The 25,356-nt window shown below is 35.7% G+C and overlaps 1 protein-coding gene and 1 long non-coding RNA gene across 4 annotated transcripts in view; one reads left to right on the top strand and one right to left on the bottom strand.

Moving 5' to 3' along the window:
- Positions 1 to 16,128, top strand: part of SNX16 (sorting nexin 16) — a 45,938-nt gene extending 29,810 nt beyond the window's left edge. For all 3 annotated transcript variants that reach the window (XM_033202621.1, XM_033202620.1, XM_033202619.1), the window contains 3 exons: positions 12,521 to 12,657; positions 13,249 to 13,368; positions 14,122 to 16,128. In XM_033202621.1, the coding sequence (XP_033058512.1) occupies positions 12,521 to 12,657; positions 13,249 to 13,368; positions 14,122 to 14,218 (354 nt within the window). In that variant the 3' untranslated portion in view covers positions 14,219 to 16,128. The remainder of the gene's footprint in view (positions 1 to 12,520; positions 12,658 to 13,248; positions 13,369 to 14,121) is intronic.
- On the bottom strand, positions 7,121 to 24,341 carry LOC117079006. The gene is made up of 3 exons (XR_004435243.1): positions 24,329 to 24,341; positions 22,793 to 22,797; positions 7,121 to 7,208 (listed from the first exon to the last, which is right to left on the bottom strand). It is a non-coding gene; the product is annotated as an uncharacterized LOC117079006 (long non-coding RNA).
- Between the last annotated feature and the right edge of the window lie 1,015 nt (positions 24,342 to 25,356).

Below are 25,356 nucleotides of genomic sequence, written 5' to 3'. Positions count from 1 at the left end.
TAGTTTACGTATATCTTATAAACCTAACAATACAGTGCAATAATTATTTCTTTATACAATCTTTTGTGCTTTAAAGAACTTAAGAAATGGGAAAATATATTTCATAGATTATTTTATTTAATCCACATGTTTACTATTTCTGGCCCTCTTCATTTGTTCCTGTAGATTGATGTGATCATCTGGTATCACTTCCTTTCAGTCTCATAATATTCCTTTAGTTTTTCTTGTAAGACAGAACTGCTAGCAACAAATTCCCAGTCTTTGTTTATCTGGAAATGATCATTTTTGAAAGATAGTTTTACTGACAGATTTTTTTCTTCCAGCACTTTGAATGTGTCATTCCACTGCCTTCTGGCCTCTATTATTTCTGAGAGAAAAAAAAATCAACCTTTAATTATATTGTTTCCATGTGCATGATGAGCCTTTTTGCCCTTGCTGCTTTCAAGATACTCTGTTTGACTTTCAGCAGTTTGATTATGATGTATTGGGATGTGGATCTCTTTTTGTTTCTCATGCTTTGGCTTCATTGAGCTTTTTGGACTTGGCAGATTAATGTTTTTTATCAAACTTAGGAATTTGTTAGCCATTATTTCTTCAAATACTTTTTCACTCCCTTTTTCTCTGCCTTCTCCTTCTAGAACTCTCATTACTTGTATATTTGTACACCCTATGTTGTGTAAAATGTCTCTGAAGTGGTGTTCATTTTTCTTCAATTGTTTTTTTCTCTGATCTTCAGATTGGAAAATTTCTATTGATCTTCAGATTCACAGATTTATTTTTTGGTCATATTAAATCTCCTGTTGAGCCCCTCTTGTTAGTTTTTCAGTTACTGTGCTTTTCAACTCCAGAATTCTCAATTGCTTATTTTTTAACTGTTCTTTCTGTTTATTGAGATTTTGCTATTTTTTGAGTCATTATCATTATCTTTATCATTAATTCAATTTTTTCTAGTGTATTTCATGTATGTAATGGTTGCATTAAAAATCACTGCCTGATATGCCTAACATTTGGGGCCATTTAGAGATGGCTTCAACTGACTGTCTTTTTTCTTGAGTATGCTTATATTGACCTTGTTTCTTTGAGTGTTTTATACATTTTTTTTGAATACAAGATGTTTTAGGTGATATACTGTAGCAACTCTTGACTCTAATTTCTGCCTCCTGTGGTTGTTATTATTTTGTCTGTCTGTTTAGTAACTTGACTGGACTAAATCTGTGAAGTTTGTCTCCTCAGCAATGTGTGGTCACTGGTGTCTTTTCTCAGTGTTTTTTTCCTCATTTTATTTTTAAGCCTGGCTTTCTTGTGTTTCTGCATAGCTTAATGTTCAGCCAACAGTTGGTCATAAATTTTGCTTATATACCTCGAACTAGTAAGATTTTTACACTCTGGTAATGGATCTGTATATAGTCTAAGGAGTGCATTTAAGGTTAAGGTCATTTTCAGATATGCCATAGATTTTAGTTTCTGCTGAATCCTCTCCCATCTCCTATTCTATACACATATATGGGCTCTGTTGTCCTAGGATATGTGGTCCCAGGATCTGTGGAGAGCTTATCAAGGCCCCATAGATATATCGTTTTCCAGAACTCCCTATTAAATCCTGGCTAGATCATTGCTTCTAGGTTTCATTAAGGCTTTTGGCTACCATTTTGTCACTTCAATTCAGAATCTGTTTAGAAAATTGACTTGTATTTCAAGTGAACATTGGGCTAACGAAGCTAAGTGTTTATCACTCCTTTCCAGCTCAAGGATTCCAGGATTTTTATTCCTTTAAAGTATAGTATTCTTTCTTCTTGCAAGACAGCCTTTAGTTCATTTTTAATTTTTAAATTAGCCCTTTATAAAAATAATAATAATTTGAATATCTTTTTAGTGTTCTTAGTTCAAAATATATGCTAGTTAGTAAGTGTCAAGTATCATAATGGGCAGGGGATGAGTGGAATCCTAACTGATTTGAGTTAGGATTTCTCATCCGTGATACTGGCATTTAGAGCTGGATGACTTTTTGGTGGCCATGGCTAGGGCACAGCCTGACCTGTGCATTGAAAATATTTAGCAGCATCCTTGGCTTTTACATATTAGACACCAATAGCGTACCCACTCATGACAAGTAAAAATGTCTCCAGACATTACCAAGTGTCTTCTGAGTTTAAAATCACTCCTGGTGTAGAACCACTGATTTAAATAAATCACCAAGGCAATATTAAGTTTATATACTCAACAGAGTAATGTGGAATGTATCTCCTAGACTCTTTCTCTAAAATAAATGCATTTTCCTACAGGTGTATTTGAAAATATGTGTTTATTTGAACAGTGAATGAAGAAATTCTGTGCTTGCTCCTCTCCTTCAAAGTAAAATCTACAGTAACCTAATGAGATCTATATCTCTTTTGTCTGCAGACTTACTTAAGCAGCCTCTCACTTTAAGAAAAATCACAAAATGACTTATTAACCCACATTTCTTGGAGCGTAAAATTAAACTTATTCAAAGGATACTCAGTTCAGCAAATCTTTAACCTACTTTTCTCTGTTGTCTATTTAAAGTAGTCATTTCTACCCCTCATATACTTGTACTAAAAGAGGGAATTAAGGTTAGGGATATAAATTAGTCTACCTTTTTTTGGGAAAATTCAAATATATTACTTGTATGGAGATAATATAATTGGAAGAAATGAGGTCTTACTGTATTAGCATTAATGAATAGATTATAATTTTTAAAAATTATAATTTTTAATATTGTATATGAATTATAAGTACAAATAAAGCAGAATTCTTTTCTTTTTATTATACTTTAAGTTCTAGGGTACATGTGCATAACGTGCAGGTTTGTTACATATGTATACTTGTGCCATGTTGGTGTGCTGCACCCATCAACTCGTCAGCACCCCTCAATTCATCATTTATATGAGGTATAACTCCCAGTGCAATCCCTCCCCCCTCCCCCCTCCCCATGATAGGCCCCAGTGTGTGATGTTCCCCTTCCCGAGTCCAAGTGATCTCATTGTTCAGTTCCCACCTATGAGTGAGAACATGCGGTGTTTGGTTTTCTGTTCTTGTGATAGTTTGCTAAGAATGATGGTTTCCAGCTGCATCCATGTCCCTACAAAGGACGCAAACTCATCCTTTTTTATGGCTGCATAATATTCCATGGTGTATATGTGCCACATTTTCTTAATCCAGTCTGTCACAGATGGACATTTGGGTTGATTCCAAGTCTTTGCTATTGTGAATAGTGCCGCAGTAAACATACGTGTGCATGTGTCTTTATAGCAGCATGATTTATAATCCTTTGGGTATATACCCAGTAGTGGGATGGCTGGGTCATATGGTACATCTAGTTCTAGATCCTTGAGGAATCGCCATACTGTTTTCCATAATGGTTGAACTAGTTTACAATCCCATCAACAGTGTAAAAGTGTTCCTATTTCTCCACATCCTCTCCAGCACCTGTTGTTGCCTGACTTTTTAATGATTGCCATTCTAATTGGTGTGAGATGGTATCTCATTGTGGTTTTGATTTGCATTTCTCTGATGGCCAGTGATGATGAGCATTTTTTCATGTGTCTGTTGGCTGTATGAATGTCTTCTTTTGAGAAATGTCTGTTCATATCCTTTGCCCACTTTTTGATGGGGTTGTTTTTTTCTTGTAAATTTGTTTGAGTTCTTTGTAGATTCTGGATATTAGCCCTTTGTCAGATGAGTAGATTGCAAAAATTTTCTTCCATTCTGTAGGTTGCCTGTTCACTCTGATGGTAGTTTCTTTTGCTGTGCAGAAGCTCTTTAGTTTAATCATATCCCATTTGTCAATTTTGGCTTTTGCTGCCGTTGCTTTTGGTGTTTTAGACATGAAGTCCTTGCCCATGCCTATGTCCTGAATGGTACTACCTAGGTTTTCTTCTAGGGTTTTTATGGTATTAGGTCTAACATTTAAGTCTCTAATCCATCTTGAAGTAATTTTCGTATAAGGAGTAAGGAAAGGATCCAGTTTCAGCTTTCTACTTATGGTTAGCCAATTTTCCCAGCACCATTTATTAAATAGGGAGTCCTTTCCCCATTTCTTGTTTCTCTCAGGTTTGTGAAAGATCAGATGGCTGTAGATGTGTGGTATTATTTCTGAGCACTCTGTTCTGTTCCATTGGTCTATATCTCTGTTTTGGTACCAGTACCATGCTGTTTTGATTACTGTGGCCTTGTAGTATAGTTTGAAGTGAGGTAGCGTGATGCCTCCAGCTTTGTTCTTTTGACTTAGAATTGTCTTGGCAATGCGGGCTCTTTTTTGTTTCCATATGAACTTTAAAGCTGTTTTTTCCAGTTCTGTGAAGAAACTCATTGGTAGCTTGATGGGGATGGCATTGAATCTATAAATAACCTTGGGCAGTATGGCCATTTTCACGATATTGATTCTTCCTATCCATGAGCATGGTATGTTCTTCCATTTGTTAGTGTCCTCTTTTATTTCACTGAGCAGTGGTTTGTAGTTCTCCTTGAAGAGGTCCTTTACATCCCTTGTAAGTTGGATTCCTAGGTATTTTATTCTCTTTGAAGCAATTGTGAATGGAAGTTCATTCATGATTTGGCTCTCTGTTTGTCTGTTACTGGTGTATAAGAATGCTTGTGATTTTTGCACATTGATTTTGTATCCTGAGACTTTGCTGAAGTTGCTTATCAGCTTAAGGAGATTTTGGGCTGAGACAATGGGGTTTTCTAAATATACAATCATGTCATCTGCAAACAGGGACAATTTGACTTCTTCTTTTCCTAACTGGATACCCTTGATTTCTTTCTCTTGCCTGATTGCCCTAGCCAGAACTTCCAAAACTATGTTGAATAGGAGTGGTGAGAGAGGGCATCCCTGTCTTGTGCCAGTTTTCAAAGGGAATTTTTCCAGTTTTTGCCCATTCAATATGATATTGGCTGTGGGTTTGTCATAAATAGCTCTTATTATTTTGAGATACGTTCCATCAATACCAAATTTATTGAGCGTTTGTAGCATAAAGGGCTGTTGAATTTTGTCAAAAGCCTTTTCTGCATCTATTGAGATAATCATGTGGTTCTTGTCTTTGGTTCTGTTTATATGCTGGATTACCTTTATTGATTTGTGAATGTTGAACCAGCCTTGCATCCCAGGGATGAAGCCCACTTGATCATGGTGGATAAATAAAGCAGAATTCTTAAGCCATCTATCCTCTACCTAAATTTTAATCTTCAGTTATTCTACAGGTTAAGAACTTAATTTTCTTGTTCCTAAGTTTGAGAAACCCAGAAAAGCAGATTAAAAATGCAATGAGAATTGTAATACGTAATTAAGCTGTTTTCTTAGAATCACTTGTTAGCAGATTTTTCCAGTCCTAATGGAACTGTTTGATCTCTATCCCAGAAGGAAATTTATATCAATATGGCCGTCCAATGATTATTCTAAGGACAGTTTCCATTCCTATATATATCTTTCCTAAGGTACCTCCCTCATAGGGATGGATGGCAATCTTGGAAGAAACCCAAGGATTTATATAAGGTACTTTCCTAGGAATACACTTGTTTCATTGTTAGATATTCTCCTTTTCAGCTTCACTGCATATGCTAAAGAGTGCATTTGTTGTAGCAGTTTGTACTTTTACCAGCAATATATTTTCCTTTTGCTCTATATCACCACTAATACAATTTGTCAATCTTTTAATTTTTGTCAGTCTGATGGGTATATAATAGTATCTTATTGTTATTTTAGCCTAATTTTCTTGATTACCAGCCAGCTCTGGCATCTTCCATAGTAGCTGTTTGAGACTTCTGTAAATTTCCTGCTCCACATTCTTTGTCACATTTTCTGTCGCTCATGTTGTTCCCTACACACCAACACATAAAAATATTTCTCCTAAATTTCCTCCTCATAAGTGTAAACTTTTGCTTTCCACACTTAGGTCTTTTTTTTTTTTTAAGGGAATTAAATCATTTATTGATTACACCTAATAATGGATGATACACAAGCTTCATTCCCATCTATAATTTTATCTGGTACCATTATTCAATTTAGATATATTGCATAGGATGTGCCAACAATCATTTTTGTAACCAATAATTCCACGATTTTGCTTGGATAATCCCTTTTAATGGTGAACTTCAGGTCACAACAGTAACCATCAGTTCAACTAAAACAAGGTTTCTGAAGACAATGACTTCTCCACCCAAGCAGGTTGTGTATAAATTCCAAATAGAACCTGTCATGACTCTGAAGGAATTCTAACTTCACACTGTTGGGGAAATTTACCAGGGTAGCTTCAGAGTAGACTAACCTTACACAGCACATTAAAAAAAAAAAAAAAAAAACACTTATTCAGCGTTACAGTCAGACTATTACATTTAGCAATCAACAACCTGAATGCAAAATATATATATATATATAACACACACACACACACACACACACACACACACACACATACTTTAAAAGCCTTTGTTGGAATGCTTTACACTTTCTACAGAACAGAAACTAAAATAACCTGTTATACAATTAGTAAGAAATACAGTGGTCGAGTTTTTTGCCCATGCACATGAGTATTTGTCTAAAACATGTCTCCTTCGTAGCAGCTAGGCCCTGCCACCACTGTGCTTGGCTGAGTTCACAAATTTGTTGCAACCTGTACCTTCCCTGTTACTTCTCTGGCTCTCCCCTCCGACTGAGTGCTTTGTTTCCTCATTAAAATCTTCTGCCACTGCCATAGCTACTGCTGCTCCTGGAACCGCCATATCTACCTTGGTTTCATGGTTTGGCAAAGTATTGGCCTCTACCGCCATAGGCAGAGCTTCTGCCTCCAAAGCCTCCTCTCTTCATGGGTCCAAAATTTGAAGACTGATTTTTATAACTGCTAAAATCATTGTAGCTTCCACTACCTCCAAAATTGCTTCCATCATTACCAAATCCATTATAGGCATCTCCACTGCCACCATGTCCACCACCACCACAGCTGCCACCAAAGCCACCACGACCACTGAAGTTTCCTCCGTGACCAAAGTTGTCATTCCCACGGAAACCACCCCCATGACCACCACCAAAGTTTCCAGAACCACTTCCACCGCTTTGGCTAGATGAAGCACTAGCTATGTCTTACTTTGACAGGGCTTCCTAACTTCACAGTTGTGGCCATTCACAGTATGGTATTTCTGAATGACAGTCTTATCCACAGAGTCATGGTCGTCCAAGGTTACAAAGGCAAAGCCTCTTTTCTTGCCACTGCCTCGGTCAGTCATGATTTCAATCACTTCCATTTTTCCACACTGTTCAAAATAATCTCTTAGGTGATGTTCTTCAGTGTCGTCTTTAATGCCACCAATAAATATCTTTTTCACGGTTAAGTAGGCACCTGGTCTTTGAGAATCTTCCCTTGAGACAGCTCTTTTTGGTTCCACAACTCTTCCATCCACCTTCTGTGGCCTTGCATTCACGGCTGCATCCACCTCCCCCACAGTGACATATGTGACAAACCCAAAGCCCCTGGAGCGCCTGGTGTTTGGGTCTGTCATTACCACACAGTATGTGAGGGTTCCCCATTGCTCAAAATGGCTCCTCAGACTCTCATCAGTTGTTTCAAAGCTCAACCCTCCAGTGAAGAGCTTCCTCAGCTGTTCAGGCTCTTTAGGAGACTGCCTTAGACATGACTGCAGGGAGAAGAGAGACTTTAATGATGCTGCTTCGGCAGCATCCATGGGCAGAAAGGAGCAAGCTGATCTCAGATCTTTTAATTGATTTAACTTTTTCTGTATGGATGACCAGTGATCCCAAGCTCGTTTATTTAAAAGTTCATCCCTACCTCACTGATTAGTAATGGTTCTATTCTAAATAGTTCAGTGTGAACAGGTCTGTTTATGATCACTCTGTTCTTTTTTTTTTTTTTTTTTTTTTTTTTGAGACAGAGTCTCACACTGTCACCCAGGCTGGAGTGCAGTGGCACCATCTTGGCTCACTGCAACCTCTGCCTCCCAGATTCCAGTGATTTCTCATGCCTCAGCCTCCTGAGTAGCTGCGATTACAGGCGTGCACCACCACCCCCAGCTAATTTTTGTATTTTTAGTAGAGGGGGAGTTTCTTCATGTTGGCCAGGCTGGCTTGAACTCCTGACCTCAGGTGATCTGCCCACCTCAGCCTCCCAAAGTACTGAGATTACAGGCATGAGCCACCATGCCCCGCCACTCAGTTCATTTTTAGTAGTCTTATCCCTCTGCTAGTACTATATTGTGTTAAGTACTATAATTAAATAATCCTATTAACTGGCAGAACAAGGGTGCCCTTATTCTTCCAAGTTAGTTATTCACTTTTCCGTATGAATTTTAGAACAGCTTCGTGAGTTCCATGAAAAAACCCTATTGCCATTTTGTTTGGAATTTTAATTCATTTATTTATTAATTTTGAAGAGTATCTTTATAGTATTGAATCCTCTTATTAATAGATCTTTGCATATAGAAGGTTTTTTTTAAGTTCTTCAATAAAAGTTTACATTTTTTTCTTAAACTTCTAGGGAAAGCCGTAGGATTTCTCATCATTTTTGTTGATGAAATAATTGGTGTTTTATTGCATTCTAAGTTATTGGTTTTATTATTGATTTTTATATATCTATTTTGTATGTCTCATTCTCTCATTAGTTTATAGATCTGTTTGGATTTTCCATATAGGTAGTCATATCCCCAGCAATATTAACGATGTGTTTTTTCCTAATACTTAATATCTTTCATTTCATTTTTCTGTATTATTTTGCTAGATAGGTTCTTTCAATGTTAATTGAAGCCATTATGGTGGACATCTTTTTCCTCTCATCCTAACTTTAATGAAAATGATTCTGTATTTTGCTGTTGGATATGATGTTTTCTATAGGCTAGTGGTAGTTGTGAGTTATGTTGATTTGTTTATCATCTTTGTTGTTTTTAGATTAAAGAAGTTCTATTTCTAGTTCGTTAAGAGGTTGTAGGGGTGTGTGTGTGTGTATGCATGTGTCTGTGTGAATGCTTTCACTTGCATCTGTATAGATGATCATATGGGTTTTTTTTATTGGTGTGGTAAATTACATTCATAGATTTTCAGATGATAAAACATGAGATTAACTCAAATTCAGCATTTTTTAAATTACTGGATTTGAATTGTAATGATTTTATTTAGAATTTTGTCATATATAATATTTGTTTCTGTTACTGACCTTTGTTGGGTCTGGCATCAAAATTATACCAGTTTTATAAAACAAGGAATAGTCCCTCTTTTTCTGTTATCCAGAACCATTTGAATAAATGTGTATTGGTTGTTCCCTAAACGTTTGTTAGAATTCACCTGTAAAACAATCTGGATTTGATATTTTCTTTAGTTTGTCTTATAGTAGACTTTTAACAACTGATTCTGTTTCTTTAATGTCTGTAGTGTATTCAGATTATTTGGGGGCGGGAGTTTCAGTTTTGAGAATTTGTATTTTTCTAGAAATTGACCATTTTGTTTAGATTTTAAAATACATTTTTTCTTTTTTTTTTTCTTTTTTGAGATGGAGTCTCGCTCTGTCGCCAGGCTGGAATGCAGTGGCGCCATCTCTGCTCACGGCAAGCTCTGCCTCCCGGGTACACACCATTCTCCTGCCTCAGTCTCCTAAGTAGCTGGGACTACAGGCGCCCGCCACCATGCCCAGCTAGTTTTATTGTATTTTTTAGTAGAGACGGGGTTTCACCATGTTAGCCAGGATGGTCTTGATCGCCTGACCTCGTGATCCGCCCACCTCAGCCTCCCAAAGTGCTGGGATTACAGGCATAAGCCACCGCGAGACTGTTGTTCTTAGTAGTATCACATGACTTTTTAAAATCTCTTAACCTATCTTTAGTTATATATCCACTTTCAATCTCACTATTGTTTCCACTGGTCTTTTTTCCTTGGGTTGGGTGTATTTTAATAGTCTTCTCAAAGAACCATTTTTTGCCTTGTTGATTCTCTTGATTAAATTCTTTTCCTGTCTCTTAATTCCTTTCTTATACTTGGTTTTAGTATGTTCTTTGACTTCTTGAATTGTCTGCTTTCTCAGTTGTTTCTAGTATTATACAGTTCTTTCATATAACAGTCAAATTGCATCTCACAAGTCTTAATATTTTCATTATCATTCATATCTTATATTGTTCCTTATAATATTTTGTTTGCTCCATAAATTTAGAATTCTCTTTAATTTTTCAAGCACTTTTTTTCATACATTATTGACTGTTTTTTAGTCTATTTGCATTTTTTTCAGAGATTATGTTCTCTCTGACACCAGTTCTTGGTTGTTGTTGACAGTGTTCTGCAGTCTTTGGGATCTGCATATATGTGATAAATTTTCTAAATTTTCCATGTGTGCTTCAAAAGAATATGTATTTCTTTCTTAATTGTTAGACTCTGAGTTCAATATATGTTCATCAGATCAAATTTACTAATTTGTATTGTTAGATTTTTTTAATCTTAACTCTTTTTTTGTTTAATCCATTAATTGCCAAGAGTTATGTCAAATTTACCCCTTATGGTGTGGATGTGTTCAATTTCTTGTAATTATGCATTTAAAATATTCCTGGTGAATTATTACTTTTATTATTAGATAGAGATTCTTTGTGCCTAATAATGTTTATCATCTTGAACTGCATTCTGTCAGATATTAAGAAAACTACAACTTTTGGTAGGGGAGAAAAGGCTAACATTTGTCTGTTGCCTGATAAGTATGTTTCTACTTTTGTATTTTAAATATGTCTGTTTTAAACATCATAGTTTTTTTAATACAATCTGAAAAATCTGTTAAGTTTTGAGTTTATTTTATATATGGTAATTACCAATATATTTGTATTTATTTTTATTGTGCTTTTTATTCTGCTTTATAAAATGCTTTTTTCCTTCTTTCTTTCCTTTCATGTTATTTAATGAGGTTTTCTCTTTGTTCTCTGCTCTTGGTTTTTAAGTTCTGTAGTCATTGTCTTTTATTTAATGGTCATATGTTCTCATATTTTGGAAACAGATTGTTTACAGCCCTCCTCAAAGTTGGCCATCATTATCATTTCACACAGTGTTTCTTTTGATTTACCTGAGTGTTTGTCACTTTCATTCTTCACCATTCCTACTTTCATCTTTCTCTTTCCTTTGGGATTCAGTTAACTACTTCTTAAAGTATGTAATTTAATAGTTCTTTCAGTGAACGTGTATTGGTAATGTTTAGATCTTTGATGTTCAAATGTCTTTTAATTTTGTTCTCATTCCTGAAGTGCGATTTAACTGAGTGTAGAATTCTACCTTGATAGTTATTTTTCTCAGTGCTTTAAAGTGTTTTCCACTGCCTTTGACGTAGACTGTTTTATAACATCTATTCTCAGTCCCCTACTGTCCTACAATTTTATAGTAAACTGGTTTGTCTTCCTGGTGTTTTAGAGATCTTCTATTTGATTTTGGTATTTGCAATTTCAGTATCCTATATTTATGTATGTGTTTGTTTTTATTTGTCTTCCTTGGGATACATTATTTTTCCCAAAATCCGTACGAGGCTTTTTAGATTAGATTCTTCAGGAGAGACTTTACCTCACCCACCTAGAGACCAGATTGAAACAATCTTTCTTGATGTATTCCTGTGTTGTTGAGTGACTTTTATTAATGGCTTTGCTCTTTAGGTTCTTTGCTTTATTCCTGAATCTATCATTTTTTGTCACTCACTTCCCAAAATGTACCTGACTCCTCATGACTCCTCATTTCTTGCACCATCCTGGTACTGCATCACAAGTGTCAATATTACCAAAATGCTGTTACAGTAGTATGTCTACTGAGCTAATAATACAGATGGAATCAACTGCAATTGATTTTTTTTTAAGTGTAATCATGTATGACTAGGCAAAAGTAGATTAAGGAGAATAAAAACTAAAGCAGTAGTTGCTGATTATTTTTTATCCTAGTTCTACACTAAAGGGATATCACATACTCACTTCAGGAACACTAGCTTACTACTATAAGTCTTAAGAAAAAGAACTTGGGCCGGGCGCAGTGGCTCAAGCCTGTAATCCCAGCACTTTGGGAGGCCGAGACGGGCAGATCACGAGATCAGGAGATCGAGACCATCCTGGCTAACATGGTGAAACCCCGTCTCTACTAAAAAATACAAAAAACTAGCCGGGTGAGGTGGCGGGCGCCTGTAGTCCCAGCTACTGGGGAGGCTGAGGCAGGAGAATGGCGTAAACCCGGGAGGCGGAGCTTGCGGTGAGCTGAGATCCGGCCACCGCACTCCAGCCTGTGCGACAGAGCGAGACTCCGTCTCAAAAAAAAAAAAGAAAAGAAAAGAAAAAGAACTTGTAGTTATGTCCCCCTGCTGGATGGGGCTAAGAAAGTTAACATACCAGTGACCTAAAAAGATGAGGGTAGAGAACAAATCATTTGGAGTTTCATACTTTATTTTGATTATCTATGTTCTTTGACTCTTCAATAATGCCCTTGAGAAAGATACTGCATTTGTAATTAATTTTATTCTTTTTCTGCATGTGTTTAGTTTTGTTTGTTGTTTTTTTTAAGGCATTCTGTGAAACTTTAGAAGAGACTAACTACCGCTTACAGAAAGAACTACTTGAAAAACAAAAGGAGATGGAATCACTAAAGAAACTGCTCAGTGAGAAGCAACTTCATATAGACACTTTAGAGAACAGAATCAGGTGTGTTGTGATACTTGCACTTCTACTCTAACTAATTAAACCCTTAATACTCTGGGCTAAATGCCCTTTATATTTTAATATGATTTAGGAATTTTCTGATTCTGAAAGTTGTAGGCTTTTGGCATACTTCATTGGGAAAAGTATACTTTATTTAGCATAATTTTGCTAAATAAATTTTGAACATTGAAGGATGGGAAACATCAGGAAAATAAGCCACTAACTGTTCAACAAGATAAACATTATTCATTTTAATCATTGTTAAATCATTATTAAATAAATAATCGCTATTAAATGGAATACCATTATTTTATTTAAGTGATATTTTAGTTTCTAGGCATTTATGCCAACTTTTTACATATGAAACCTGTAGTTTGCCATCTCATCAGCATATCTTGAATTGATGCTAAAGTCATTTTAAATTAATCACAGCTACTAATTTCTCTGTTGACTTCCAGAGTGAGCTGTTTATTAGTTATGTGACTACATTAAGCCTTAACAGCTAAAGACTGCTATAGCTACATGTATTCACAACATTAAACATACGCCTGTTTTGTTCATAGAAAATAACTTGTTGCTATAACATACTTTTAGAACATTGTCTGTAGAACCTGAAGAATCACTGGATGTGTCAGAAACAGAAGGTGAACAGATCCTAAAGGTGAAGTCCTCTGCACTTGAGGTTGATCAGGATGTCCTGGATGAAGAATCTAGGTACATAATATTTCGTTTATGATAACTTAATCCTTTGAATAATTGGAGGAAAGTGAGTCTGATACTCTATAGAGTATTTTTTTATGAACTCAGTGTTACTGTATCACGAATCTACTAAGCAAGCAGAGAATGATTGGAGATATTTTAGGCTCTTTCTAAAAAAGTATCTTTGACATTAGGCTGTAAGTTTTCTCATTACTTACTGTAGAGCTGTGTCTGCATTAACTGGCCTCTGACTCAGATAATTAATTATTTTTTAAAATATTGACAGATTACCTTAATCTCCCTCAATATCACCCTTTTTCCATTCAAAAAATAGGATACTATAATAGCAAACTACCCTTCCTACCTAATAGGAATGATGAAAGGTAATGTATTTAAAAGCACATAGAGTTTTTATTGCGTACAAATCCAAGGTAATTGTTAATAGTTTAGTGGTAATGGTCGACTGTAATTCTGAGAACAATTTTATGTAGATAAAGGTAATTACCAAGTAGATTTTTATTGGTAAATGGTAGTTCAGAGAGCTGAAAGAGTTTAAAACCTATCTCCAAGGGTCTTACCTGGCAATGACAACTTAAAAATATTAAATTTCTGATTGAATGTTTAAATACTCTTTTACATTAAATACTTTTACACTAAGTATGTAAATATTCTTTCTATAAGGTACAAGATTTTTAAAGGTAATAGTGAAATGAAATAATAGCATGCATCCAATCCTGTCATTGACACGTTGCTTTTTTTTTTTTGCAGAGCTGATAATAAACCATGCTTAAGTTTTAGTGAACCTGAAAATGCTGTATCAGAGATAGAAGTAGCAGAAGTGGCATATGATGCTGAAGAAGACTAATATATCACAAGCCGTTCCCTCCATTTAGACTATTCAGCAAATTTAGAAGAGTGGCAAATACTATTTTAAAAGAAAAAAAGAACTGAAGACATATAGAAAAGAGCAAGAATGCACATGTATGAAGTTTACATAAAGAATTTTTTTAAGTTATTAAGATAGGAAATATATTCACTGCTGCTTTTAATTGTATTGAATTGTATTTAATACACTAAAAAAAAATCTTGTTGGAATTCTGTTATCAAGGCCCACATTCTTAAATACTGTGCATAAATTATTATGGTGTTTTGCCTATATATTGCTCCAAACTACTGTGTATATATGTATGTGTGTTAAATCACCAATTATATTAATCAAATGGAAATTAATTGCATGTTACTATCTGGGTGATATATTCTTCTTTATATCTCTGACATGACATATTTTCATTAATGGTTTAAATCGGTGACCATCATAGTAAGGATAAAATTTAGTTGAGTTTTTAATGTTTACATGTTTACCATCTCTAAATAAAATTTGCTTATTTGAAATGTTAATGCTCTTTAGAAAAAAAAAATGACTTTCTAGTACCAAAGGAAAACTACTTGAAAGAGCTGTAATCGTATAGCTAACGTGATAAGAAAGCCTTGATTTTAAAAGCTGATTCATTAATGTCAAAATACTTTAATAAGTGTCATGGTTATTAATGTGTTGCATTTGTTTAGTTTCCACATAATCTTTATCTCTACCTAGATTTAGTGAGTTTGCCTTTTTCAGAATACTACCTCCTTTTGTTAAGGCATATTCTTTTGAAAATATAGATTCTATATAAATAGGGGCTTATACAAAAAAAATAAAAAGCCATATATACTGCAAAATTCCTAACTGGCTTGACTCCTGACATTGCATTTTTATTTCTATTTATGTGAAGATGTTATTATACTGTATTATGACTGATTTTCTTTTTAATATATTTAGCCAAGTGATGCACTTTATGATCATTAAACTCTTTTGTGCCAAGTTTAATTGGTGGATTTCTTTAGTAAGTAGAGTTAGGAGAAAGAATTATGTAGTGCCTTTACTATTTAACTTTCTACAAAAGTCTCCTAGGGTCTATGAGTCAGCTTTATGAAAAAATGTTTGTTTATTTCAGCTTTGTGTACAGTCATTGAAAGTGCCTTGTTTCATTTTTATAGTGTGAAGTTATTTATTTTCCGTTTTCACTGTTTTGCATATTGCTGTTAATATGCATTGTAATCATGCTGGCATTTTGCAATCCCAGTCGGTATGCTTTCTAAAAACTGAGGGAAACTTACTGGAGAAGGAGAATAACAACCTCCGTTTTTTTCTTTACTATCTAAAAGTTTATCAGTATCTTGATGTATATATTAAGGTGTGGCTGTTTAAAATTCTACTGACATATATCAACACATCCAATGGCTGTTGTTAACCTTTGGAGTAAAAAGGAGATAACTTTTTACCAAATAACCAAAAATTTTTAGTCTTTATCAAAGTGCACAGGTATGCTCTCAGAATATTTTTCACAATGTATATTAGAAATATGTTTGCTATCCTTAGAGACAGAAATGAATATAACAAGTTGATCTGCTTATTTATTAAAATTACTATTCTAGACTTGCAAAAGGCTTAAAAAGAACAATCATTTAATCAGTACAATTCTGAATCTTATATAACAGATCTTTGCCAAATTCTAGATATTATAGTGTTGCCTGTTTGTTCTAAAGTGAACCACCCACTTTTTCAATCTGGCTTTTTGGAAGATTGTATTTAAAGTTCTGCAAGGATGAAGAAAAAAATCTGTTAATTAGGTAAACCACTATTATTTATATTTATAATTTACTTTTTTTTACTTTTGTAATGTATTTTACTCCCAGTATTATGTTCATTTAATAAATTATTTTTTCACTACAACAGTAGCAGTGTTGTTCATATGTTGAATACCGTTTTCCCCCTCCATTTTCTATATTCTCCCTATCTTTTACAATTATTGTAAATTGAATTATATTTAAGTGGTGAATTTCACAGATGTGGAATGAGTCTGATTTTCTTTTTAGGTTTACACTTTATGTTGCTGATCATTTTTTGAAAGTCTTTGTGAATAGGTGCAATGCACTTTAACATAACCTGTGTTAATAATTTTAAAAATTGAATGCAACTGAAACATAACATTTTTGTGGACAATCTTTTAAGTTAACCTTTTAAAAATAAGTTTACATATAGTTAGTACAACCATAAGACAGCATTTTAAAATGTATCTACTACACTGAGATCAGCCATTTACAGCACATTTATTTAGAAAACCATGCTTAGATAAATTATGTAGTCTAATTCAGTCTGTGATATTAAAAGGGAATAGTGGCTTTAGATATAAAAAATAATTTGGTTTTGAAATGGATTTTACTACTTATAGAAACATATGAGTTTGGGGATTATGATAAGACAAGTTTGTATTCCCAACTAGCAGAGAGAGGAACCTAAATTTTATCCTCTAGGAAATCTTCAGAGAGCTACATATGTGATCCACATTTTGACTCTTCACAGAATTACTGTTACTGCATTACACTTTGTTTCTATGCTGTTGGCTCCTAATAGCAAACACAGTCATCAAAACATATTTTCAAGACGTGTTTTTAAGGCTAATGGCTACTATTAAATATATCACATAGTGTGCCTTTTATGAAGACCCATAGGAGAAAGTTCTCTTGGGTCTTGATCTCAGCAAAATATGTGCTTCTCCTAAAGAGTTGATTTTCAGTGGGGGTGGTGTGGGGTTTTTTTTCTTTGTTGTTTTTCGGGTTTTTTTTTTTTTTTTGGTCTTTTTTTGAGACGAAGTCACTCTGTCGCCCAGGCTGTAGTGCAGTGGCGCAATCTTGGCTCACTGCAGCCTCCGCCTCCCAGGTTCAAACAATTCTCCTGTCTCAGCCTCCCGAGTCACTGGGACTACAGGTGCACATCACCATGTCCAACTAATTTTTGTATTTTTAGTAGAGACAGGGTTTCACCATATTGGTCAGCCTAGTCTGAAATTCCTGACCTCAGGTGATCCACCTGCCTCGACCTCCCAAAGTGCTGGGATTACAGGTGTGAGCCACTGCAACCAGCCTAATTTGTTTTTCTCTCTTTTTTCTATTAGTGGTTTTTTATTTTATTTTTATTATACTTTAAGTTCTGGAATACACATGCAGAACGTGCAGGTTTGTTACATAGGTATACACATGCCATGGTGGTTTGCTGCACCCCTCAACCCATCGTCTACATTAGGTATTTCTCCTAATGCTATCCCTCCCCTAGCCTCCCACCCGCCGACAGACCCCAGTGTGTGATGTTCCCCTCCCTGTGTCCATGTGTTCTCATTGTTCAACTCCCACTTATGAGTGAGAACATGCAGTGTTTCGTTTTCTGTTCCTGTGTTTGCTGAGAATTAGTTTCCAGCTTCATGTCCCTGCAAAGAACATGAACTCACCCTTTTTTTATGGCTGCATAGTATTCCATGGTGTATATGTGCCACATTTTCTTTATCCAGCCTATCACTGATGGGCATTTGGGATTTGTTTTCATCTTAAAGAGTCTTTTGGTTGCCCTCTGTCTTTTGGGCAGCTCTCTTTGTTGCTCCTCTTTCTCTTTTGGGCAGCTCTAGGCCAAATTGTAGTTCACTTGTATGGTTATGCTTTTCTGTTGTAATCATGACTTTATTTTTTATCTTCTTCCATTTTTTTCCCTATTTTAGTTCTATTAGAACATACATATTTTGGGGGCCAGGTGCGGTGGCTCATGCCTGTAATTCCAACACTTTGGGAGGCTGAGGTGGGTGAAATTGCTTGAGCTCAGGAGACCAGCCTGGGTAGCATGCATGGAGAAACTCCATCCCTACAAAAAACTAGTCAGATGTGGTGGCCTGTGCCTGTAGTCCCAGCTCCTGAGGTGGAAGAATCACCTGAGCACCAGTGTTGAGGCTGCAGTGAGCTGTGACTGCACCATTGCCCTCCAGCCCAGGCATCAGAGCAAAATACTATTAAAAAAAAAAAAAAAAAAAAAATGCCTTGAAAGAAGATCACTGAATAATATGGAATGCACTTAGAAATGCTAGCTAATGGTAAGCTATAGGTGGATTTTTGACTAGAGCACAGCATGAAGTCACGATCATGGTTTTCAGCCTCAAATTAGAACAGACCTCACTTGTCACTTTCTTATGTATATAATTAGAGAAAATTAGATCAGTGTCATCTCAATATAAAATAATAAGCAATGCAACCAATGTATACTCAATAATGTTTTATTATAGTAGACATGGTGAGAGTAAGCATAGACCTTAAGTAATGTTTGCAGCCTAGCTAATTGTAATCAAAGACATTAGCAGTAGTCAAATAGTGATTAAGGTGTGAAATGTAAAGCCCTACATTTGGGTTATTAAGCCTATAACTCTGGTGGACTCTCGAATTAGCTGATCTGCTAGTCCATGCTTCTATAACAGTTCCTTTGAATAGCAGACTGTTCACTGGCTAACACTACGGATACTTATATTCCTCTTCTGCTTTGCCACCTCTTAGATAGAAATGAGAAAAACTAAATACTTGTTTTTGCAGCTGCACTTGCAGTTAGCTTTGAGCCTGTCACAGTTACGACCAATGAGATAAATGGAAGTCTGCTGGTAGCTTCTGGGAAGTCTGTTCCCATAAGGCAAGCATGCTGCTGATACAGCCTTTCCCCCTTCCTCTCATTTTGATCTCAGATGATGTGCAGAGCTCCTATAGCAACCATCTGCAAACATGAGTGTGACAAGTCTGAGGGAAGGGTAAGAGAATCACAAAGATTCTGGCCACTTGCCAAGCAGCTGGAAGGTGTAGGTTTTTTGTTAAGTGTACCAAGATAAAGACTATCTTAAAATTGTATTTTTGATTAAAGCTTCAGAAAAAAAAGTTTTCAAAAAAAGTCTATTTTGTCTATGACAAATGTCTATGACATTTTGTTAGCAAAGACAATAGGAGAAAAAAAAATGGTTTTCTTGAAAGCTAAAGAGGAGAGAATATCTATCAAAGTCCCTTACCTCTGAGGTTCCTTTCAATAAACAAAATATGTATGAAACAGAAAGCAGTCTATTGTATTTTCTGTGTGTGTGTGTGTATGTATGTATGTGTGTATTAGTCTGCTCAGATGGCTATAACAAAATGCCACATTCTGGGTGGATTATACAACAGAAATCTATTTTCTCATAGTTCTAAAGATTGGGAAGTCCAAGATCAAGGTGATGGCAAGGTAGGTTTCATTCTGAACTATCTTCTCCTAGCTTGTAGGCTGCCACCATTTTACTGCGCATTCAAATAATCTATTCTTTGTGTGAGTGAAGCTTTGAACAAACATTTTTGCGTTTCTTGTAATTAGATGGTTCCTATCAGATCAGGGACCCACCCTTATTACTTCATTTAACCTTAATTATTTATCTCCTTAGTGGCCCTATCTACAATACAGCCACACTGGGGGTTAGTGCTTTAACATAAAATTGGGGAGGAGACATAAATAGTCCGTAACAGTAGAGTATGCATATAGCATCATTAAATGTTTACAAAGATGTTTCTCAGCTCCGAAGATTAGTTTATACTTTTATTTGTTCATTCAACAAACATGTTTTGGCACAACTTAATAAAAATTATTAAGAAACACATGATCCCTTCAAGGAGTTCAGATATGGCTCTTTCTACAGGCTAATCTGTGTGAAACAAGAAAGATCTATCTGGGAAAATATTTTACATTTTGTTAGCGAAGGAGAAAAGTTGTTTCTCTTGAAAGCCAAAGGAGAGCAAAATATCTTTTAGACTAATCCAAGGTGCCTTAACTTCTGAGAGTCTTTCCAGCAAACCACATTATGACTGTGCATGACTGTGCATCACTGTGGTTAATGTGGTACAGATATTCATGGTAAATTCATAGAGGTAAGCTTGGTAAACTATAGAGATGTGAGGGCCAAAAAGGAGGACAAAGATTATCAAAAAGCAGAATTCTAGCACATTTTAGTTGCTTTCTTAAAAGATAGAAGACCACACCCCGCAGAAAGTTTGGCTCCAGTCTACTCAAGTAGTATTGTTCATATACTATTAATAAACTTATTTAAAATGTTTAAAATACAGCTGATATGCACAAATTTGGAAACAAAACTAATTCTTGGTAATCATCCATCTCTCTTGGGGGGAATAGGAATACCTAGGTGTCCTAAAAAGGATGCTACTAGTCACAAGCATTCAGGGTGCCATGAGTGTGAGCAGCACATTTTATAGAGAAAGGGAGAACTGTGGCAGGCCTATTATGTGTGTATTTCAGGGTTGGAGAGTGTGGGGATTATCTCCCTTATACCTTAAATCTATCCATTTATTTTCATCTCCACTGTCAGAAAACTATCTCAAATGAACCATTACAATAGTCTTTTCCTTTTTTCTTTTTTTTTTTTTTTTTTTTTTCTTTTTTTGAGACAGAGTCTGGCTCTGTCGCCAGGCTGGAGTGCTGTGGCATGATCTCGGCTCACTGCAACCTCCGACTCCCTGGTTCAGGCTCTTCTCCTGTCTCAGTCTTCGAGTAGCTGGGACTACAGGCATGCACCACCATGCTCAGTTAATTTTTGTATTTTTAGAAGAGAAGGGGTTTCACCATATGTGGAAGCTGAAAAAAAAAAGGAGTTGATATCCTAGAAGCAGAGACTGAGGAGGAGAGGAAGCAAGCGAAGACAGAAAACTGTTGGTCAACTGGGAGAAAGTTACAATTAGATAGAAGCAATATGTTGTGGAGTTTTATTGCAAGTGGGGTGACAATAGTTAACAATAATTAAGAGTAAGTCAATGTTTATTATAAAATAACTATAAGAGAGGCTTTTGAATGTTCTCACCACAAAGACATGATAAATGTATAAGCTAATAATGAATATGCTAAATACTCTGTTTTGATTATTATATAACATATATGTACCAAAACATCAAATTTTACTCCATGAATATGTATAATTGCAATGTATCAATAAAGAAATAAAGCAAACTTTAAAGAGGAAATTTAAAGAATGAAAAAAACTGATCTCACTAGCAATCAAATAAATGTAATTGCAACTACAAGAAGACACTACATTGGCAAGAATGTGTTGTGAAAACAGTGTTCTCACTAGAGTATGTGGAAAGAACTCTGCATTGCTGATGGGAGTGCAAATTTCTTTAAGTATATTTCTGGAGCTGATTTAGCAATATGTAGCAAAACCATTAAAAACATTCATAGCCTTAACATAGCAATTACATTTCTATGAACTTAAACTAACGACATATATGTGATGTGTAAAGATTTAATTCAAAGGATGTGCATTACATTAATCACAAATACTTCAACTAAAAAGTTGTAAGTAGAGAATTTGTTAAATACTGCATGGCATATAAAATTGCAAACTCTTTTGTACCCAATAAAATGAAGACTTACATATAGCCAATAGATGAAAAAAAGCTCAATATTGCTGATCATTAGAGAAATGCAAATTAAAACCACAATGAGATATCATCTCAACCAGTCAGAATGGCTATAATTAAAAAGTCAAAAAACAACAGATGATGGCAAAATTGCAGAGCAAACGGAATGCTTATACACTGTTGTTGGGAGTGTAAATTAGTTCAGCCACTGTGGAAAGTAGTGTGAAGATTCCTCAAAGAAAAAACAGAAATACCATTCAACCCAGCAATCCCATTACTGGGTGTATACCCAAAGGAATACAAATCATTCTGCCATAAAGACATACCATGTGTATGTTCACTGCAGCACTATTTACAATAGCAAAGACATAGAATCAACCTAAATATTCATCGATGGCAGATTGGATAAAGAAAGTGTGGTCCGTTTACACCATGGAATACTATGCAGCCATAAAAAAGAATAAGATCATATCCTTTGCAGGAACACAGATGGAACTGGAGGCCATTATCCTTAGCAAGCTAACACAGGAACAGAAAACCAAATACTGCATGTTCTCAGTTTTAACTGGGAGCTAAAAAATGAAAACACATGGACCCAAAGAGAAAAACAACAGACACTGGGTCCTACTTGTGGGTGGAGGGTGAGCAGAGGGAGGATTAGAAAAAATAACGATGGGTACTAGGCTTAGTACCTGGATGACAAAATAATCTGTAAAACAAACCTCCATGACACAAGTTTACTTATACATGAAACCTGCACATGTACCCCCGAACCTAAAATAAAAATTTAAAAAATAAAAAAGGAGGATTAAAGATATTCACAATACACTACTTCTGTGGTTTCAATGTGTCCCCAAAGAAGCAGGCATTGGACATTTAATCCTCACTGCAATGGTGTTAGGAGGTGGGGCCTAATGGGAGGTGTTTAGGTCAAGAGGGCTTCACCCTCATTGATAGATTAATGCTGATTACAAAAGGACTTGAGGTTGAATTTAATTCCTTGCTCTCTCTTGCCATGTGATGTCTTTTGCCCTGTTGTGATGCAGCAAGAAGGTTCTCACTAGATGCCAGTGCCATGCTCTTGGGCTTCCCAGCCTCTAGTACCCAGTACCATGAGCCAAATAAATTTCTTTCCATTATAAGTTACCCAGTCTGTGGTATTCTGTTGTAGCAACAGAAAATAGACTAAGACAAGCACTAAATTAAAGAAGGAAGTTACAAAACTATAATTTCAGTTTCACAAGTAAAAAGATATACATGTATATATTTGTATACAAAAAGAATAAATATAATAATACCTGTGGTTATCTCCACTTGATGAAATTATGAAGTTTTATTTTCTTCTTTTCATAAATCTGTATTTTCTCAATTTCTACAATATGCATGTTTGTAATTTGTAAATATTACTTTTAAACTAATAAAAACTCATATGTATATTGCCCCACCATCTGCTGACTTATGGCAAATTCCTCAACATGTCTGTTTCCTATAAAAGGAAGATAATGCCATCCAAGCTATAGCATTGCTATGGCCTAAATAAAGTATGAATATGCTAAACCCAGCCTGTCTCATGGTAGGCACTCATGAATGGGTAGAATCTGACATTCAGCCTGTCCTGACTACCATTATCTTTGGCCATTAAGAAGAGTCCAACTATATGCCTAAACTACATGGCATAAATATTTCATTAAACTGATATTGGTGAACAGACCTAATGCCATTCATTAACTAACCATTTTATTTCAGTTGTTCACCCTAATCTTAAATTTTGAAGGCTTAAACAGGGTCTACCCAGGTTACAAATGACTTTTGTTCTGACTTCATTTCCAAGTTACACATTAGTAAATAGTGCTTTCTCAAACTAAACTTAAAATACCTTTTTAATCTATGAAATACTGGAAATCTGTGTAATGTTTTCAATAGGACACAATGGCTTTGAACTAGCAATTCAACAAGAATAATGAAATAACAGTTATAGATATTTATCTAGATGCATGGGGCTTGGAAAAAGCAGTTTAATTCGAACTAAAAGGTAAGTGGAGACTTTTGTGAAGAATTTAATGGGGGATTTCAGAGTAATCTACGTCAAACACAAAGAGCTTTCACAGTAGGGCAGAGTTGTCCACCTCAACTTAATAGTTCAACAAACAAGGCAAAAGATTTAGGCCTTGAGGATACAAGTAAGCAAAGAGATAGCTTCCCAAATCCTTCCTGGTTCCTCATGGAAGCTGACTGCAAGTTTGGTGGTTCCCACAGTGCACAGAAGCAACGCAACCACTGCGTCCTTCCCTGCCTTTTGTATAATGAGCCTGGGGTGAAGTATATCAACCCTAAAGCGCTGATCTAGTGCCTTGTAAGGGCTTCTGTTATATCATGGTCTGCTGCACAGGGGCTTATAAAAACATTGCACAGGGTTTTAATTTTTTTTTTTTTTTTTGCATAAGTCTATCAATCTCTAGCTTTAATTTTATGCTTGTTAATCAAAATGAGGACTGTGCTTTTACTTAAAATGGAATAAAAATATTCCTGTGGTGGCTGAAGAGGAGTTAGAAGACAGAGGAAGAAGTGAGAGTTTGCCTCCAATTGAATTAATAAGACAAAAGTTACAATATCGCATGTACTCAAGCAGCTGAGAGAAAAGAAAGATGACCAGGAGAATATGGCAGATAAAACTGAGCCAGACAAAAGCAAGAGAGCACTCATTCAGTCCAGAAGGTTTATAATCTGGTATGTGCCAGCCCTCTATCCTTCAACTTGGTGTGTCAGGGATTTATTTAGTAGGATCTTAGAGAAATTGCTTTTGTAGTATAACAACTTTACGTTCTAAATAAGACCTTTATTGTATGTACTAAAAAATATAAATAAAATAAAAGACAGTTGCCTTTTCTTTTTCAGCTAGATGATAATTACTCATTAAGGGTTGATGTTGCTTACATGGATATATTTACAATACCTTGTTCAACACCTTTTAAAAAAATCTTTTGAGGCCAGGCTTGGTGGCTCACGCCTGTAATCCCAGCACTTTGGGAGGCCGAGGAGGGCAGATCACTTGAGGTTAGGAGTTCGAGACCAGTCTGGCCAACATGATGAAATTCTGTCTCTACTAAAAATACAAAAATATATATATATTTATATATTAGTCGGGCATGGTGGCGCAGGCCTGTAGTCCCAACTACTCGAGAGGCTGAGGCAGGAGGATCACTTGAATCCGGGAGGCGGAAGTTGCAGTGAGCCGAGATTGCTCCACTGCACTCCAGCCTGGGTGACAGAGCAAGATTTCGTCTCAAAAAAAAAAATGAAAAAAGAAAAAATAGAAAGAAAAATCTGTTGAGTTTTCTTTACTTTTTTAAGCATTTTATGTCTGTAAACTGTTTTCTGATTTTCCCCAGTTCTTAACAGCCCACAACCTTCCAAGCTCACCTGCCTCTTAGTCTGGTTCTAGTTCGGAGTATACTTTAAAATTCCACAGACTTCAAGTTTTCTAACAGGTGGGGCAAATTCCTTTGCATTTCTGAGCCTCCGTCCTCATTTAAAGGGAGGCAATACTAGTGCCCACCAGTCTGGTTTATTGAAAGAAGAACAGGTAAAGAGAATGTAAAGTATTCAACAGAGCACTTGGCATCTGCTGTGGCTCGGGAAACAGCACTGTAGCCACAGGTCAGTGTGGACGTTGTGCGTGTGCTAAGTGAGGCAGTGTGTGTTTTCCATGCC

The sequence above is a fragment of the Trachypithecus francoisi genome, unplaced genomic scaffold (genome assembly GCF_009764315.1).
Source record: "Trachypithecus francoisi isolate TF-2019V2 unplaced genomic scaffold, Tfra_2.0 Lachesis_group7, whole genome shotgun sequence".
NCBI classification, from domain to species: Eukaryota; Metazoa; Chordata; class Mammalia; order Primates; family Cercopithecidae; genus Trachypithecus; species Trachypithecus francoisi.
The sequence above is the reverse complement of the archived record's forward strand: the minus strand, read 5'-3'. Positions and strand labels throughout refer to the sequence as shown.